The sequence below is a fragment of the Pterocles gutturalis genome, unplaced genomic scaffold, assembly GCF_000699245.1.
Source record: "Pterocles gutturalis isolate BGI_N339 unplaced genomic scaffold, ASM69924v1 scaffold21093, whole genome shotgun sequence".
Taxonomy (NCBI): Eukaryota; Metazoa; Chordata; class Aves; order Pterocliformes; family Pteroclidae; genus Pterocles; species Pterocles gutturalis.
The window spans coordinates 27,338-47,408 of record NW_010126192.1 but is presented as its reverse complement, the minus strand read 5'-3'; the positions used below and the strand labels follow the sequence as shown (position 1 = coordinate 47,408).

Sequence of the window (20,071 nt, the reverse complement as noted above, 5' to 3'; positions counted from 1 at the left end):
AGCATGACTAGGGCTTTTTACCTTGGTAAGGATGCTGACTTGCAGCCTCTGCTGCAAGGACCAGCTGATTTTAAACGTTCGGTGAACAAAACATGTGGGTAGTCCTTACAAGAGGCACCAAATCCCAAATATCCCCCCACACCAAACCATCTTCTATCAGTGATAACAGCACTCCTCAGTGAAAGAGGAGGTGTGGGTCTGAATTCTTGTGAGAAAGGATGAACTCAAATCCAGTGGGGGATCACTAACTTCATGAAGAAGGGAGACATTGTCTCCAGCTGTATTTAAAAAGGAAACAATGGCTACCAGCACATTTTGCCTTGAAACCCAAGATACTTCAAATGCCCAGATACCTTGCTCATTAGGCAATAGCTGCCGGCGGTTTTGTTGCCCAAGACATTTATAGATCTGATACTGTTTACTATTCTACATTAAAAAGAGGCAACTCTTGCTCAGCAGTCTGCTTTACATTATACTTAAGACTAAATACTAGCATAGCATTTAGTTTCCAGTTTTTAAAAAGTACTCTGAGCCATTGCCCCCATAGGGGCACCCAGAAGCAGATGAATGAGTAGAATTTCCCGGTGAATAGGACTCATAACGACAAGATAGGAACATCATCTGGCTGACAGAATTAATCTACCTCTCCTGGCCCCGACAAGTCCCCTCTGGGCAATCACTGTGCTTCATCAGACTAAGTTTCAGACTGGCTTATGCCATTCCAAAACACTGTAGAAGACAGACAAGTGAATGTAAGATTATGGTCCAGTGAAATATGCATTTGGAGCTGGATGTTGTCAACATACGGACAAGCCATACCACCCAAATGGCTTGACCATATCTCCTTAGGGTGGCATGTGATAAAGTGAATACCACTGATGACAGAAAAAAAACATCAGTTGATTTTTAGATCTGCAAATTCTGAGTACATGGAAGAATCAAGGTGATGTAGCACAGTTAACATACTTACATTAGTGACAACAGACAAGATGGCCATTCCGTTCAGGATTTCTTGCCAAACTCCTATGCTATGTGCTTTCGCAGCCACAGGTCTCCTGAACTGAGTGGTTAATTTCCAGGAGTCTACTCGAATCTCCAGGATGTTATTCATCAGAGCAAGAAGGGGAGCCAGGGGAAAGGATGCCACGAAGAGAGTAATGAATCCAAACTGAATGACTGCAAGGGAGAAAAGAAAAGTGTCAAAATCTGCCTCTACAAAAGTACCCTCAGGGTCACAATAAAACATGCAAGTTGCCACGTGCAGACAAGTGGTGAACTTCTGTCACGCTGCACGAGTCCTCTCCAGCCCTGGCCTGAGCTAAGCAACAACCTGCCCCACGCCCAAGACTTCTCTAGTTTCATAGGGCTGCCATTTGGCAGCACCCAAGGGAACAGGACACTGGGGTCCTGGTAAACAACGCTGCCAGCAGTGCTGGATACCAATCCTTCCATGGTGCTGCAGTTCTCTCCTGAATGGAATGCAACTACAGGGCAATGGGAATGTACTCACATGTCAAATTTCTGAATTACGAGATAAGAACAAAAAAAAACCAACAGCAAGAACAGGCTAGTTTTCCTCTCTTGCAGTTTGTACAAAGCAAGCCTGTTCTTTTACTTATCAGCTACACTCCTAAAAGAAAAATAGGAAATACTTTCACTTTTATCACAACCTTACCTCCACCTATTGTTATTGGCTTGGTCAAAATATTAGCACCAATTCTGTATGTAATAGTTCCACCAGGGAGTCTTAACATTAGTTTAAGAATTGCAAACAAAATACATAAAATAACTCCCTTGTTACCAAAAATGAAATGTCTCTTGGTACAGAATGTGACAGTCCTCAGTGCAGAGCCAACACTGCCACTATGTTTTAAAGACAGAAAACAGAACATCTTGTCTGGTTTAGGCAGTGTCTAAAAATAAATTCCCATCCGCCAGTCATCAGCTCTTCCATGATTTCAGTGATCAGTTCTCTACCTTAGACAAGCAACAAAATTCCCTATAGCTTAGCAGCCCCAGGACAATGCTGGAGTGCACAGGTTCAGTTCTGATTCAGTGAGAGCAAGGACATCCATTAACAGGCATGGCTGACAACACTATTGGTTCTTAGCATATGAACTTCACAGGATCACAACCCTGTATGAAATATCATGTAGTATATGAAAAGACAATAGTACAGCTGCAAAGCTCTAGGCAATAATTATTTCTGTACAAATAAAACAATACAAGGGACCACTTTTCAACAACTTTTGTCCTTTTAATAGACACATACTCATTTATTTTAGCATCTTTTAGATTTAATTTCTAGTTTTAGTTTCTCAGGTTTTGTGAAGTAATTTCATATGCTGACCTGTTCCTGTTACCTTTAAAAAATCCTATTCTGTCACCCATGCTCCCTCTGCTGGTCTCCTGGACTGTATGGAAGCGTTAATCAGCGCAAACCTAAAACTAAACAGATTCTCTATGATCCAGTTTGCAGATCTCATCTCTGCAGTACACATCCTTACAGGATATTTGGCACTCATCCCACACCTACAATTTCCACTGACATCAGCTGAGAATTTGCTTGGGAACAAGAACAGAACAGACACTGAGACAGCTGGCTGCACCGAGAATAATGTTCACTATTCAAATGAGGGAAACAAACAAGCTTTGCATCGTTTCAGTGAAATTCCCTGCAGTCTAAGATACAAAGGCAGCTTTTTTTTTTTTTTTTTTTTAATTGGACTGACCTATTTAATGATTTCCAGCAGTTAATTGTCTACTGTTTACCAGATGAAAGTGGTGGCATCAACCCATAAGAATTAATTGAGAAGCTGTCTTTTTGGAAGTGTCAGTACAAGGTGTCTTGTCCTCAATTCCTAAACGTGTATTTTTAAACTTACCCATTTCTAGATATTCATAGAACAGGCCTAAGGGTCCAAATGTCTGCAGATCATGGTCTTGCTCCCAACGACTGTATAAATTTTCTGGATTATTTCTGGCCTTCCGGCGTCCCCACCAGTTACAAATCCAGCTGTATAGACAGAAAAAGTTAACAATGAGAGAAGCAGATCAAGCATCCCTTTCTCTAAGCAAGATTCTCGTTGCAATATGCTTTTACAAGCATGGCTTTCACAAAAAGAGGCAAAAAGCCTTTATAAAATGAGTCTACTTGTCAGAATTTGTGCTTAATTTACAGAATCTTTTCTTAGCTTCTTCATATAGCAATATCTGTTATCGCTCCTTCCCGAATTTCCTCTGTCTATAACATGGGCACCTCAGTGTAAGAGAGAACTTACGGTACAATGGCCTCCTGGATATTTCCCCAGATCTGTTTGCCAGCCATGACTATGGTGAGCTGTGTCGTCAGTTCTATCAAACAGCCCGCAGGATCACACTGGCAGAGACAAACTGGCGGTTAATGGACATGACCCAGATAAACCATATTCTACTACTGTATAAATGAAAGAAAGGAGTTCCTAAAACTTGCTAGGACAATACTTATTTTAATACTTAATACTGAATAATAATAAAATAGTTTAAACTCTTTATCCCCTCCGACATGTGCAGTCACAAATTGCAGCTGCAGGTTTTGTCTGGAATGAGCTGGGCCTCAGCTGGTCATCCTGCAGCTGATGGAGGGGCTTCCAAGGACTCTTCCTGCCATTGCTTGGCAGGGAAACACCAGCAGTGAAAATCTGTGTCTCTCAGTCACAAGACTGAAGAATCGAAAAGCTTTTCTTGGCCCCAGTTCTCCCGAAATGCCAGTGGATCTCACTACAGGTGTTAAAAGTGATTCTCTAGGTTGAAGAAAGACAGTAAAAATGGAAATGGTCTCTGGGTTTTGGATTTCTTTGTAAGCTTTTTTATTATTATTCAATCCATCTTAATCATGAAAGTCCTACCTCTTCATTTCGCCAGCGATTAAACATGTATGTGTAGGCACCTGGGTAACCAACAAACTTCCCTTTGAAGAAGGCCACGTAGAAGCAGGATGAATAGTAGTTGACAAACTGGAACAGAAACATTTTCATAGTGAGCCTGTTCTCATACTCCATGTGAGTTCTGGGAATCTCTGTGAAAGCAGAAAACAGTAATTTTATTTTCCCTTATTCCCTTTAAAAGGATAAAGATTCATAAATACTCATCACCCACTGTGCCTTTACATCCCAAAGGAAAAAGAAGAAAAAAAGAAAACCACCTAAAAACAGTTCAGCAGATGGAATTCCTGCTCTCAAACACCCTGCACTTAATTTACAATGTCTGAGTAGGCAGGCAACTTAAATTAATTCTTGAAACATTTATAAGCTTCAATTTCCCCTTCTTTATACTTGCCACTAGCACTCGTCCATCCCAAAATCTTACACTATTTTTTCAGCAGCTCCAAGATGAACCTCAAACATTAACTAGCAGGGTCTTCTAGACTATGAAAATTTCACTGTTGGCAATGCACATGGTAAAGAATTTTTGTTTGTGGTAGAGAAGTATGCAACAGTTGGTTTTTTCAATATGTTGTATGTGTATAACTTGTACTGAAATCAGCAGAAAGTGGGTGGGTCCTGTGCCTCTGAAGGATGAGACTCAAAAGGCAGCGCAGAACAGGATACAGGGGAAGGATACAGGCATCTTGGAGGTACTGAACACCACTGAGCCTTTACTTAAGATTTTGCTGCCTTTGTAATCACATTCTCCATCATGTTTACATTTTTAAAGGTGGCAGGAAGCCCTAAGCACATTACTGGTAAAATGTCCTGTTAAACAATAACACATAGCCAATTCAAGCTGGGAGAAAGGGGGAGAAAATACACCACAAGCATTCATGTTCCCCTGAATTGGTCAGGACCTGGCAGACGTGTTGAACTCACTGGCCCTACAGCAAAGTTACTTTATATATCCAAGTAAATTAATGCTTCCAAGCTTGGCATGAGTTTGCATGTGGTATTTACTGGGAACCTGACATCAGAGTGTACGACAGAGGCAGTACTCAGGTGAGGTAGTCTGCCTGGGATGCAGCTCATCAAAATATTTTTATTGGCAGTGAGCTGTTCAAAAGTTGATGTTAGACACTCAGGGTCTAGAGCGCCAGAGGTGGGTTATACCTGAATGTGAAGGGAGTTAGAACAGACACTCCTGACAGCCACAGACATTTCCCACCCTGGACCCAACCGTGTGTGAGCCCGGGCCGGGCGCAGCTGCCCCGGCCGCCAGAGGAGGGCAGCAGTCCCGTACAAATAATCATCTCTTCCCTCTGCAACCCAGAACCCCAGCCAGGGCTGACACACGAGAAATTAATCCTCCACCCTCGCAAGCAGGAAAATAACATGGCTGAGCCTTCATGCTTATAATTCATGCCCTTCAAAAAAGATTTTAAAAATTACGTTTATCTGTTTTGTTTTTTGTAAATAATTATGGGCAAACAAAGAAAGATACATAAAGAAGGGCTCTAGGGAAGTATATTTCCAGCAAGTAAACAAACAACAGTCAAACATAAAATCTGCTACAAAAGCAACAGATCTTTCTCAGCCTGCTGGCTCCTCCAGCTCTGCAGTGAGCCTACTGCAGGTAATGCTACCAACAGCTACAGCCACAACGACACATGTTGGGCCCAACTTCTCAACCTGCTCCATCTCTGCCTTCCATCTGTGTCACTCCAAAACTGTAAATCCATAGCTAAGGGAAATAACGCCTATGTTTTCCACTAAAGTAAGAGACATGATTATTTAGTCTTGTTCTTATAAAGATGGCTGTGAAAGCTGTGATGTTTTTTAAAAAAAATTATCTTCAGGATTTCAAACTGAAATACTGCTCAATCAAGGTAGTTTGATCTTGGTTTGGTGACTCTAATATAACACGTGATAATTTTTCATTATGTTCAGAACTATGATTGTCTCTGTAGACTGGTTTAATAGAAGCAAACATTATACTAAGAGAAATCAGTTTATGGTAACTATTCAAACACAGGGAAAATGTTCAGTATGGCCACGGACACAACTGAGTCATTGCTGCAAGCTACAGACTAACATCCTAGTGCTCCCACTGTGCCCAAGGTGAGGACAACTACATCGAAAGCCTCTAGATGGGTTCTACCTTTAGTGATTCCTTGAAAGTTTTGTCTTCAAGTACACTGCTTACCCATATCAGTAATCCAGATGGCTATTCTCTCATAGAAGAAATTCAGTATCATGATGATGACAAAGTTCAGGCATGAGGCCGTGACGGAAGTTGCCAGCTGAGGGGTCAGTAACCCGCTGATGGGCTGTAGGGTTTGAGTGTTCTCCATGAGGCTGGCGAAGGCAGCGTACACAGCAAGACGATACACGATCACAGCTATCATGCTAGCTATAATCAGAGACACCTAAGGAGAGGATAGGGAGTTGAAGTACGCTTACAGCTCAGTGTAGCTACATGCATGCAATTTTTGCAATAAGATGTAAATCATCATGCTTTATAGTTTTAAAATTTTGTTCTTTGTAGGTATGAGTTCAGCAGCACTGAAATGCAAAGTACAGAGGCAAAATACTTTGTTATATTAGACTCATTAAACCCAACTAAATTATTTTGTTAACAGAAGAAAAGCAGACAATCTAATACCAATGTTAAAAAAAAATAATGCAGAAGGATACAGACTCATAGAAATGGAGATGGAAGGGACAAGTTAGATTATATTGTCTGCCCTGAAATTCACTCTGCAGATATTTCTACAGAGGAATATGTAGATATTTCATTGTAGTGAGTAATATTTTTTTTTGCCTTTACTACAGATTTTTTTCAGTATGGTCTGTTAACAGCATATAAGCCAGAGAAAATGTTACCCCTATGCTAAAATGTCCAATCAAATTACAAATTAATGAAAGATTTCCAAGGTTGTTTTGTTTTTTTTTTCTTTTTAATCTGAATTGATTTTGCATGACAGGAGAAAATCTGCAGGACAATAATAAAAGCATGTGTTAATTTCATTATTAAAACCAGTTTGTGTTAACATCATGATTAGTGACAATCAGCAACTCTGATATATGTTAAAGTGATGATTCAAAAAGATGCTCACCCAGAACAACACTGTAGTTCCCGAGATGCAGAACCGCACAGCCTGGCTAGTTATAGGCAAATAAGGCTCCATCTCCTGAAACAGTCAAGCAAGCACAGCACAGTTCACAAATCCATCATCTTATTCCAACGTCAAGCAGCACACAGAGCTCTCATCAGCTGTGTGAAAGTGCCCACATCCGAGGAAAACCATGCAGAATCCCCCTCTCTAAAAGGGCAGATATGGCATGATTTTGAATGTGCTGAGGAGGAAAAAAAAGATCAGCACAGAAGTGGCCATAACAACGCTAACAGTAAAGACAGTACTTGGAAAGAATGGTTAAACCTTTGCAAAAAATCAATCAGTGGCTGAAGCAAAAAGGCCAACTCCTTCATTAGATGAACAGGAGAGAACTAGTTCTGTAATGCTAGGTCAGCTGTCACACAGCTGTGAGTCCAAAACTGGACTTTGAAGAAATTCTTCATGTTGAGGTTTCTTAAAATGATCATTTACTTGGATGTACCATGTTTTTCCACACAGCTAGAGAGCGTTCTCCTCCACTCCATCATTTTTTTTTTAATTGAAGAAATAGCTGCATTAATTAGTTGCCAGTCTCCGCTGCAGCGTCAGGCAGCCAGGTCTTACCCAAGTGAGTATCCCCATATAGCATATGAACAATTTTCCGTGTTCGTATGAAGTTCTCTTTTTCGCAACCAATTCTAATTCCTAAAATATCAGATTACACATATTAAGAAAAGATCATTTAAGAACTAATGCCAGTGGAAGAAGATTTAGTAAAAACTAATCTGAATTTGATAAATCTCTGGGACAAGGCACTGTAGTATGCTTACACTGCTCCTGGACAGAGGGGCTACAGGCGAGCGCAATAGGAAGTATAGTATCAATAAGGAAATGCTTGTTTTGACCACAGAAGATATTTAACCTGTAAAATGTTGTTGAAGGGAGTTTCTGTTGCACAAAAGCCCAGAACGTGTCCAATGCACAGGTGTAACTCTGAATACAACGACAACGGGGTTGCTCGTTTCTCCCTGACACAGCCAGGCAGCAGTTGTTTCACAAACGTTGCTTCTTGATGGCGACAGTCTTCAGTCAATCAGCATGCTCATACAGTGTGATTGTGTTCGAAGTGTAATGTGCTGTTCTCTCAGGAGAGATATACTGCCTGAGTATACTCACTAAACACAATTATCAGTACTGTAGTCTCACGTCACAACAAGCTGTTTGATGATGATAACAGTTAAAGGCTCTATTAACAGAGCTATAAAAAACCAGCTGAAGATAAGACACAAGCACAGATATCAAGTGGCTTTACATAGGCTCATAACACTTTGTATCTGTTATGTATTAATAAATAATGTTTATTCTATATTAAGAACAAATGTTTCACACATTCTAGGCTATTTAACAAGTCTTCTACTTTAGAACAAGCTGTAGGTAATAATGTGCAGTGATAGAGCCTGTCTAAATGGAATGCATCATTATTTATGTAAATTAAGATTCTACTGTAATCAGCAAAACCAGATTTTAGCTATGATCTAGCTAAACAGCTTAGCATAGTGATCAAATGAGGTGTTAATTAAAGCCTCAAGATGCGCAATTTCTGTTTCAATGCACCTAGAACTTTGAATTATGGCCACGAATAATGAGGAAACGATTTTCTGAGCAAAGCAAAGCCAGCCTTGGGATACAAGAAACTCAGTGAGCTGTATCCATAATATCCTACCAGTCTGCAGAATTAACTTATTTGAAAATCACTGCCCTTTCATGTGTTCAGTATTGCACTTTATCTAATGAAAGAAAATTACACTACAGCATGGCTAACCTGTATGGTTTGCTGTAACTGGGTATTGATAAGGATCACTGCTAAACCCTGCTGCACAAAAGCTTCTAAAAATCCACCAAGGCAATAAATTGATGTGACATAAAAATAAAGGACTGTACAGTCATTGCATTTTTATGGCAATTGTTAATGCATATTTAGAAAGCACAGAACAGTGCTGTATCTCACTGTAAGATAAGAAAAATACATTACAGTCCAATATTTCCAAAGCAAAGTCCAAATAAACCATCCTACCTAGCTAAGAGATCTGCATGAACTTAGAGGGAACAATCACCCTCAGGACAGCTACACAAATGCACCTCACCCATGCCATCTCTGGCTGCAACCCGCTGCAGCGGATTCACCTGCCAGACTGTGGGTTTTGGTCCGCGCTGTACGTAACCCCTGTCCACGAGTCAGCCCATGACTTCCCTGTCCTCACACCACTACCCTCTGCTGCAGCCCTCACTTCAGAGCACACAGGGGCCGCGAATCACCAGTGTGACTTCCCCTGCTCTTTCCTTCAACTGCAGCAGAACCACAGAGGTTCAGCTGGTTTTGGTCACTGTGCAGCCAAGTCAGAAGAAAGCGGAGGTTTTGAGCCTGAGCATACACAGGGGTGCAAACTAGCAAATAATACACAATAGGCAGGAATCTGATTTCAATTAGCTGACCTCACTAATCAAAAATTGATTTACCTGAAATGTTTTCCTGAGCATGCAGAAATCAATACCTCAGCAGAGCTACACTCAAAATCACAGCACGTGGTTATCAAAGATCTCTGTGTGACTACAGGGTACAAGTTACAGGTGTAAGAACGACAGCATTAATGCTGCATGTGCAGGAGAGACAGAAAAACTGTCTCTCATGAGAAATACGATTAGTATATGTATCTCCTAATAATTAAGGAGAGAAATCCTGAAAGACAAGGCTACTATTTACATAGCATTGATGCTTCCCATGTTCTGGCTAAGCTTCTATTTCTTTTCTGAAGACTGTGTTATCCAAGTCTACTTATGACTAGTGAAAATAAGCAATTTATATAGAACTCTAGGAAGAGGAAGGATAATTTAAAAATACGGCAAATTGAGGTGGTAGATGTTGCACCGGCATGCAACCATCTGATCCCTAAATTTGTCAAATAACTCCTACCTAAATTAAATTTAAATGAATACAATTAACATCTAGTAGGTATTTACATAGAGCATTTAACAGAGTTAAATAGTGTGGTTAATTGTATCTCAATTAGATTTCAGACAAAGAGCTTCAGCAACCTTCATCTATTTAGTGTTCCCCAAAGTAATTGTATATCAGAAACAAAACCACAGCTAGTCCCACTTTTGTATTTTTACATCAAGACAACTGCTTCTTTGTATGTTGTGCAGGGATGAGGAAGAGTGCTTTTAAAGGTGTGAACATTTCAGAGACTGCTACCTTGGAATGTGAAGAGCACTGTAAGGATGGTGCTAGCCAAGTGAAAGCTATAAACTTTGCCTTTGTATTCCTGATGTAATATATCAATTTCCGTTGGAAATTAAAATCAATAGAGAACAACTAATGAAAGTTATGCACACTCCAGAGGCAAAACCCCCCCATGTTCTCATTTATTCAGTGTCAAAAGCCTAGATAACAAAAGACAGCTGCAGAAAGAAATCCAAGAGATGGGGCGTGCCTCTCATGTGCAAGAGGAGGTTGAAGCGCGGATCGCTCTTGGTTACTGTTGCCTTCAGACTGAAAAGCAGGATGGCCACACCGCAATGGCCCTGCGCCAGGGTAAACAGACCCTTGACAGGCAGGGCTATCAGCTCCAGGACTTATTGATACTAACACAGCTGCACTGCTTTTGGACGTTGAAGTGTTTATCTCTGACCACTAGTCAATCAGAGCTCAAACCTCAGCACTCATCAACTGTATGCCTTTAGCGAGAAAACACTGTGCTACTAAATTCTGCTTTGATATTCGACGCAATCTATTGTGTTCAGGGAGGGTGTGGTTGGCATCACCTCCTACATACTGAAGCCAAACTCGCTGCTCCCATAAACACTGCTCTGTAATAGCTGAGGGACTGCCCGGCTCCGATACAAATGTGGCATTGCTTACATGTGTCATACAAACCTTTACCTAGCCATGAGATACAGACTCGTTCCTGAGGCAGACCTCACATGTTATCAGACTACCTTCCGGCACACAGCTGAATCTGCATGCACGCTAACCAAGCAGGCTCATTACCTGAGTTACAGGATTCTTCTTCTTCTGGGTACATTTTGCCTCGTACTCAGGCCTCAGCTGGAGTTGTTGCTGTTCCTCTTCAAAATCAACCAAATCCCACTCGTATTTCAGTCTAGCTTGCCGTCTCTTCCAAAACTCCAAGAAAAGTGTAACTGCAATTTGGAAATATTAAAATACAGTTAAGGGAGAAGGGAACAAGTTCACGAACCAATTTAAACTTAGTTCTGCACTGGCTTTTATTTGCAGTCTGTTATTTATCCCCACAGTGTGCCCATGTATTAAAGTTCACAGCTAAGGCCATAATATGGTTTAAGTAATTTATTAGTTAATTGAATTCCAGAAGTGGATGAAAAGGGAGATGCCAAGACAGGATATGGGAATTTCCATGGTTAATGGATCAATTACCAGGATCAATTACCGTTTAACTACTTTTCATATGCAAAGAGCAACACAGAGTTAACAAAGGAACATGATAATTCAACTAACTGCTTGTGTATAGACCTGGAACACATGAACAACTACTGCAAATAAACAGAACTGTTTTCAAGTAGTATGTTCAAAACTTCTGTTGCTTTTTGATCATTATTTGATATTATGGTCATTTTAAAGACAGTGAATATCTGATGCTTTTCATATGATCAAGAGTGAGGCTGGCTTAAAAAATTTTTAAGACACTAGAGGGAACAGATTTCATTTATAAAAGAAACAACTGTAAAATGTATAATATTATAAAACATTTTAAAAGCCTTCTATAAACTACTTTAGAATGTAAGCCTTTGGTAATCTGATTGTTCTTATCTGAAGAGGAGAGGCTTTGCAGTTTACACAAACACAGGAAAGCTTATCTTTTGCAGTTTTAAAACCTTTGCTGGTACTTCCTGAATGACTAATCCATGTCACTCTAAGGCTTGCGCTTAAAACCAAGAAAAGTTTAGGAAAACAGCCATACATCATCATCTTATTCGATTTTTTTTGAGAATTCTCTACAAAAAAAACAGCGGTGAGGTCCTTCGATTACAAGTAACACAAATAGATTTTCTATTAGCACACAGAGATCTCTGCATGTCAATGAAATATCTATACTATCGCAGATTCAATTATGATATTTCACACAAACAGTATGAAACAGGAGACAGGGTATTTAAGGAAACAAGAAACAATAACTACAGTAACCCGCATCATCAAAACATACTATGATGTATGGCCTTCACTGGAGTAGAAACGAACTGATCGTCATCCTAAAATTACTGCTAATGAAGCAGTAGTGCTGGACCACCCTCCAGTGAAAGGACAGAAAAGCTCTCTCCTCCCTTGGCAGGACACTGATAACTTGAGGCGCTCTCCCAAGGACTGTCTAAGGTTGGACTACTCTATCTTAGGGTACTAAGGAAAGAAACAAATTTTCTCAGTCAGAGTATGCAACGACTATGACATCCTAGATAACTGCTGGATTTAGTTTGGTTTTGGTTAAGTTAAATCCCACTGTTGATTTGATTCTTTCATCACTTCTGCATCTGAGGCAGGATATTAAAGCGAAGCCATTATTCCCCTTCCTCCCACCTCCAGCGTCCCTCAGCAGTCTGGCTAAGATCCTCTTATTGCTTGACATAAAACTTATCAAATGTACTCACCCCATATGCCCATGAAAATGGCAAAAAAGAGAGTTGCCACGTTGTCAAACAAATGCGAATACTACAACGGAATACACAGGAACAGGTCAGCACCAAACTAGTTCTCGGTATGAACACAAATGACGAGTGGCTGGAGAACCAGATACAGACCTCTGAGGATGCGCAGGTGGTGTTCAGCCTCCAGTACTCACACTCTCGGTCACAAAGAGGGCACATGATGATCTCTCCTCCAATTGCAGGGTCACAGATTTCTTTGCTGAGGAGAAAACCATTTACAGGATCTGTTTTCATAGCATCTTAAGAGCTGCTATATGATTTTTTTTTTTTTAAAACAAATTAAGAGCTTCATTTGTTTAAAGTTCAACAGAGAAGATGCCAAGTCTTGTCCGATTCACTGGTCTTAACTTGTAGTTGGTCAGGACAAGCCCAGAAATGTAGCAGCTGCTATAAGGAGGAGAACTCTCAATTCACTTAGTACGGGCTTTCTGATTTTATCACTAATGAACCAGAGGTCTGTAAGGAGCTGTACTGCACATCAACTGCTTTCAAGTGAGATATAAACCATGTTTTCTCATCAGGTTAGTAATGCGTTCATAACACCTTTTCCAAAAGCAGAGGTATAAATTCAGCTTTGCTATTTACAGTAAAATTTGCTACTTCAACTACTACGGTGGATAAAGTTTACAATCTTATGATAGTCCTTCAGTATCCAGAGAAATCTGAACACATACAGCCGTATTCCCAGGTGAATTCTGAACCAAGCTAAAACTTAAGTCTCAAAATGACATAATTCAATAGAACGGATGAGAATTTTAACCTGTTATTCTTCTTTTATGGTTAAAGCTCAGAATTTTCTGGAAGACTTCTTATAAAAAACACTGAGCAATGAAATGGCAACCCTCTTGTTCCTCTCCCCATCCCACCTCCCCAGAGCCCTGAATACAATAAATCTTGGGATCCTTGAAGAAACAAATACAGTGCTGATTTAAAAAAGAGCCAACTCTGGCTTCTGAGATACTGGATCCCTCTTTGACAGGAGAACACTGCTGATCTGTACTGTACTCATGCTTTTGGTAGTTAGTACAAATGATGACCTACACAAAAAGGTCAGTGAACTACTATGCAAGATATATTAAAATAGAAAAGCTTTTGGCAACAATAAACACTTGAAACAAACAATTCTGAAAGATGTCAGTGGTACTCTGAGGACTTTATGTATTGCAGGTACTCCAATATAAAAAGCTATTGCCAAATGGCAATAAAATATTGCTTTTCATCTACAAATTGAGTCTTACTAATTAATAGCCACAAGTTCTACATCAGCTTTCCACCACCATTTCTGTCAATAAAGATAGCTGAAGAACAATTTGTCTGCTCTAACAAGCTTTAACAGCTTGTTACTTCATTTTTTGCAATAACAAAGTTTTCATATTGCCTAGCTTTTCCCATTATAAGCCCAGGAGATTTTCAACATTACACTCACCTGCTCATATTTTCATCCATTGTAAACAAGCCGTAAAGAAAACAGATTAAGCCAACAACCGCTGCAAGGAACAGCATCTCAGTGTAAAATCCTAGCCAGGCAAAATAGATTCCAATCTTCTCCCCATAGTACTTCCTGAACACACACAAAAAAATGCAATTAATAGGAATAAAAGCAAAGTTTAAAACTGGACAGAGTCAAAATGAAACACTTGGCAAAACTCTCATTTAACAGAAGAGTAAACGCCTTGACATACACTGGAAAAATGGGATTTGAAGCAAGATGTGAGAAGGTACACAAGCTGAATGAACAAAATATATGGCCTCTTTTGACCCTTTTTTCCTCCTAGCAGAAGCTTCAGCTTTAAAATCACTCTTTCTCCTTCCCACAGGATAATGTAAATGAAGATTTATTTTTTTGATTTTCCATGGAGTTACACAAAATGAAACTGGGCACAACAGTTTTTGTCAAGTGGTTAGAACAAATGGGTACTTCACAGCAATACAACTGGTTGTGCTACGAATGGGGCAACTGTAACCCACGAATAAAGTAATGTTTTTGTAATGTCATATGAGCAGAATCAAAGAGATCTTAGGCAAAGTTTGTTTAAACTTGCGCTTAGTACCGAATTAAGAGTCAAGCTTCAGAAACTGATTTTATCAGTGTTTTTTCATGTTTATGTTGAAATTTCAAAATTTCAAACCTATTTTTTAAAATTGTGGCAGATATTGATTTTAAATGCAAGGTATTCTTCGTATGTGCTCCTCTACAGTTAAATTATTTGTAATATACCTGACCCAAGGAGTGCTGACTGGATTGAAAGACGCTTGATTTGAGATAAAGCATTTTTCCTGTTGCTAGTAAAAACCTGTGACGTGTCCTCCAAGGACCTACTGCTCAATTAAGTATCTGATTCTCATCGGATCTTACAAGTAGCAAAAACTTCCCACCAGGATCAAGCTACAAATGAAAACACGCTTGTATTCCAGTAAAAACCAAGTAAATATAAAAAAACACAGGGCCTATTTTACCTGATGAGGTCCAAAGGCTGTTCTTTGTAGAACCGCAGGAACCGGGCCCACTCCATGTACAGCGTGTATCTCTCATTGTCACAGTTTGGATCATTTGCCTTCTTCCAATACTGGCACTGAGGGCAAATCAGAGCAAAACACCTCATCGACAGACTCAAATACGCAACTGCAGAAGTTCAAGCTTCTCTAAAGTAGAAAACTACTACTTTACTCCTGCTTCATTAAAAATAATGCAAATTTAAATCCCGTTCTTTGTACTTCAGAATCAGGCTCTCACTGTAAACTGCACAGCCAAAAGCATTTCACTGAGAGATATAAACTACGGGATATAAATTCAAGTTGTTTCCTGCCTCCAGCCACAGCACTATAATGTACTGCATGCTGCGGTTTCTCAAGTTGCAAGGACACACAAAATGAAATTCTGACACTAATTAACTTTAGTCGTGTTCATCACTATCACGTATCTACCTGTCAAACACAAAGAAATTTTTCTTAGTTTCCTAGAAATTAAACAGTACAAATAACCGCAATTTCTGACAGCTCTTGTAACTTTATTCTGGGTTGTAGAACTCTCCCTTTAGAAATTCTTGGCTATGTCAAATACTCAGTTTGTGACGTTGGTTTTCCTTTTTTCCCTTAGTGACTCTCAATTAACAAAGAAAAGCATGAAAATTAGTTTCTAAACAGAAATCAAGAAGTTTAAACAACCTAAAGTTTGCATTTTTAAAATATTTAAAAGGTTAAATAGTTGTTTTTCAGACAATGATTTCTGAATTTTGTCATACAATTCCTTAGCATTCAAGGTTGGTTGTACTTGTATAGAAAAGATTCTTGTACAACTGTTTGGGAGTTGTACAAGAATGCTCAAGGGAGCAGAAAGCTAAAATACTTACATCATGAAGAGGATATGCAGCTGAATAGGTGCCATTATTTAGCAGTCTCTTAATCCCAAATTTTTTCTTCCCTTCTTCTGTTCCATACGGGCAACGTGTAAGAATATAATTAACCTGAGATTCAAACACAAGGATTTCAGTCCTTTCCCGCTTAAGGCCATTTAACAGAAACCTATAATGGTTGTGCACTGAGTATAATCTGCAGGAATAACACACAAAAGCAAAAAGTGTTTCTTCAGAAGGCCCTACCCTGTATGACGCTGCTGAGGGCATGCTTGCCTTGTAGACATTCGTAAGATCCATTCCAACAAATACTATTCCGGATTTTTAATAAAGATGCACAGGCATCTAGGCTCCCTTGTACTTACCCACAGAAATCACAGTTTATATCCTCTTTCCGTGCACAAATATTCCTACGCGTCTGTGTAAATCTACATGTAAACATAAGCAGACAAATTCACATACGTACTATTCTGTTTCTCATGGATGGTGAGAAGAAAGTGCTCTCGTCATTAATGAGGTAAAGCTCCTGCTTGTCCTTGCTGAACGGTGCTGTGAAATAATCCGGTTCAGGGTGCATCACCTTCTCGGGAAGCCTGAGCGGTGCAAGCATACAATCCAGGGGGTTCTCCACCATTGAGGGAATGTCATTTTCCCTGATGGGAACTTTAATGTTCAGCACTTCTGCATACGTGATCAGAACTTCCCATGGGGCATGGATCTTCACAAAGTAAATCTTGCCATCTTCAGATTCCTGCCCCAGGAAAATTAAATCTGACATCAGACTAAACTGTGTTTTATTGCAAGGTTTATGAGAACAGTTCTTATACAAAATCCATTGCCTTTTACATATTTTTGGAAGCTTTTTTTTTTTTTTTAAAGAAAGTGGAGGGGATAGGAGGAATTATTTTTTTTTTAACTGAAAGGTTTATCAGAGTGGATGATTGCTCATAAAGATAACCTTTGCACTACTAAAAGCTCACAAAGGTTTTTCAAACCACACTACTCTTGTACACTGAGCCCTGAAAACTGTCATTGCACTCTGAGTGCACTGGAAATACGAGGGTTTGCTGTGCAGGGCTGGCCACCATGCCAGACCATAAAGCTGTTCTTTCTTGAAGGGTCCAGTTTTCATACAGCAGAGTAGAGCAGACAATCCTCCTTGCAAAAATGAGCTGCCAGCCAGAGCTAGGGTATCCTACACCCTTCCAGCTATGATAAGGAATAATCTAATCACAGGCCTCACCCCACAGTATACATCCTTTTAGTGTTCCTCAGCCTACACAGGAGAAGATGGCAATCGGAAGGTATTTTTAACATGTTGCTCAATGTATTCCCATCCATGGATGTTACAGAATCTAAATTTCCTCAAGAGCTATTTTGCCCCACTCAATCTCTGCCAGAAAACAAGAGCATGCTGACTGACTGAAGACAGGATCAAAATCTAGCTATGAGCACACTTCCCATTTACATGGGTTTAAATGAAGTCACAGCTATTTTGGAACTGCTTTCTTTTTGTTATGAAATCAAAAGCCATCACTTTGTCCCAAATCAAAATTACTTTGCTTCCACAATTCTTATGAACATAACTGGAAAAATAACTCAAATAAACATATTAAGCTTGTTTCACCTAAATTAGTCACACTGCACTAAAATCCTCTAGAATATTTTATATTTTTTCTCAAAGAAACAAAGCGGTATAACATTAATTAGTACTCTGCAAATCTATTTCTTTGGTCCTATTTCCCCCCTGCCTTTTTTTTTTTTTACCTTCTTGTCTTCTGTTTCTAGTTCCAAACCAGCCTTCTGCAGGTTGCTCTCAAATTCTTTTCTTCTTTCCTGAAGAGAAATAAACACACTTTATTAACTGATGAAGTTAGCAACTAATGGATCACTTCCCGATGACTTCACTGAGTTTCACTCCTCCTAACTGCCCTGACGACAACCCCTTAATGCTATGTGACCTTTTAAAAAGAAAGCAGACCAGCAGACAAAAACCAGCTGATGCATACCAGCCCAATTCCGAGTGATGGCCAGCCTAGTGATGGCAACACACTGGGAACTGCATTGTCTAGCAACAGCAAACCCGCTCGTTAGTTAGCAATAGGCTTATGGACCGTGCAATCTTGTTAACCAGAGAAGTAAATGCGTCTTGAACATCTCTGACTCTTTGGGAGGGTTATGTGTGTGGTGTGTTATCGTTCAAGTTTAGCTACGTTTCTAAGGGAATATTCAAAGTAGATTAGAAGAAAACTTCTGTAAGCCTCTGGAAGACTGATCGCTTACAGTAACATCTATTCACCAGTTTAACAATCATGCCTGATAGGTCCAAGTACTGATTAGAGACAATTCAGACCAGCGCTGTTTTGGTACAGTTCTTAAGCCTCTCCAAAGCATCTGTAAAAGTCTGAAACCACATTTTCTGGCACCACTGTGGCCTATATAGGAGAGAGGCCAGTACAGCATTCACCTCTCCCAACACCGCTGTGGATATCCCACATACTTGTGCGGAGTAATTTTACCACTAACGTATGCTTGGCTGTAATGAACCATCCAGATAAGATTACCAAAGCAAGTTCCCAAGTCCAGTGGTACTACTATGCCCAATGCAGATGCAACACTGCATGATTAGTTACCTAAGAGAGACAGACAACTGTTATCAACCTGCTTCATGATAGCAATGTTGTTACTGCTACTAACAACAAATAATAAACAGGAGAATAAAACAATTTAAAGTTTACAACACTTAAGCACACTCCTCCTCACTTTCACCCTTCCTTTAGGCAGGGAGCACCAAGTTTACAAAAGCTTTTTACAAATGAGGAAGCTTGGGCTTATTCTAACTGCAGTCCTGTGTAGGATATTGGGAAATAACACGGCCTTTAGAACAATGACATGCTGCTGGAGAGCATACAGGAACTCCACTCTTAGCTGCACCCTGAGAAAACACAGTTCAGTTCGCAGGACTAACACAGATGGGCTCGGTCCGGGCTCAGACTGCCCATGCAGCTCCCTGGCGAGACCGTTTCAGTTGAGATGGAGCCTGTTTAGGAAAGGCCCCTTGGCATCTCATCCGCCTGCAGCCACGGAGTGGGGCTGACCAAGACGGATGAGCGAACTGTCCGTCCCGCAGCGCCGCAGGGACACCTTCCTCCTGCAAGCACCAGCCAGGCTGCTGTAAAGCAGCACAGAGTGGTGCCTTGTTTGGCTCAAGCCCAGTTTTCGGCTGCTCCAGCAGCACTGGGGACGTGGTTTCTCCCCGTCAGCAGCCTGACAGGGTGCAGCAGGAACAATAAGCATCTGACATTTGCTGCCCCTGGCTCTCTGACTTTGAGCTATCTGGTGCCTGGGAAAAAGCAGAAGTTTCTGAAATGATGAAAAGTGGGAAAGGACTAGATGAAATTTCTTTCTGTATCTCCACGTCCCACTAGGGACAGGTGGACTTTGGGATCTTGTGCAAAGTAAGTTATTCTGTGTTTACTGGAAGCAGAATCCTAACGCTCTGGAGTTTCTTGTGAAGAAATACACTTGTGGACAATAGAGATCATGTCCGGTCATACATGAATCATTTGTTAGATACTTTCAAAAATTATATTTGTTTTTCTATGTTCACATGCATTTCATATATGGGTAAAATATTTCCACTTATCTGCTAGTGGCTTTGAGGAAAAATATGAAGTATTGTCTCACAAAAATGTAATCCTAATCTTTCTTTACAGAGGCTTTGTGGTTGGGATTTACTCGTGTAGTTTATAGAATGCAAGCTCAAAACAGAGTTTAAGCTGGAAAGTTTCTGGGAAACATCAAAGAAGTTAATGCATTTGTTCTGCATGAAGCTAAGGGAGAAGATGAACAGATACATCTCTTACATCTATGTCAGGGCTGTGTTGAAACACACAAAGAAGTTATTCATCCCTTTCTTAGAAATGCAGAATAAAGCTGTTTCCTTGAGACAAGG

General features: G+C 40.1%; 1 protein-coding gene across 1 annotated transcript in view; it reads right to left on the bottom strand.

Annotated features, from left to right (window-relative positions):
- ANO5 (anoctamin 5) overlaps positions 1–20,071 on the bottom strand; it is a 49,858-nt gene that overhangs the window by 2,672 nt on the left and 27,115 nt on the right. The window contains exons 7-20 of the mRNA XM_010078900.1: positions 17,884–17,952; positions 16,583–16,867; positions 16,114–16,227; positions 15,221–15,336; positions 14,190–14,324; positions 12,857–12,962; positions 12,707–12,767; positions 11,076–11,227; positions 7,028–7,102; positions 6,115–6,337; positions 3,888–4,057; positions 3,282–3,379; positions 2,886–3,016; positions 971–1,176 (exon numbers count right to left, since the gene is read on the bottom strand). Coding sequence (XP_010077202.1) covers positions 971–1,176; positions 2,886–3,016; positions 3,282–3,379; positions 3,888–4,057; positions 6,115–6,337; positions 7,028–7,102; positions 11,076–11,227; positions 12,707–12,767; positions 12,857–12,962; positions 14,190–14,324; positions 15,221–15,336; positions 16,114–16,227; positions 16,583–16,867; positions 17,884–17,952 — 1,941 coding nt within the window. The remainder of the gene's footprint in view (positions 1–970; positions 1,177–2,885; positions 3,017–3,281; positions 3,380–3,887; positions 4,058–6,114; positions 6,338–7,027; positions 7,103–11,075; positions 11,228–12,706; positions 12,768–12,856; positions 12,963–14,189; positions 14,325–15,220; positions 15,337–16,113; positions 16,228–16,582; positions 16,868–17,883; positions 17,953–20,071) is intronic.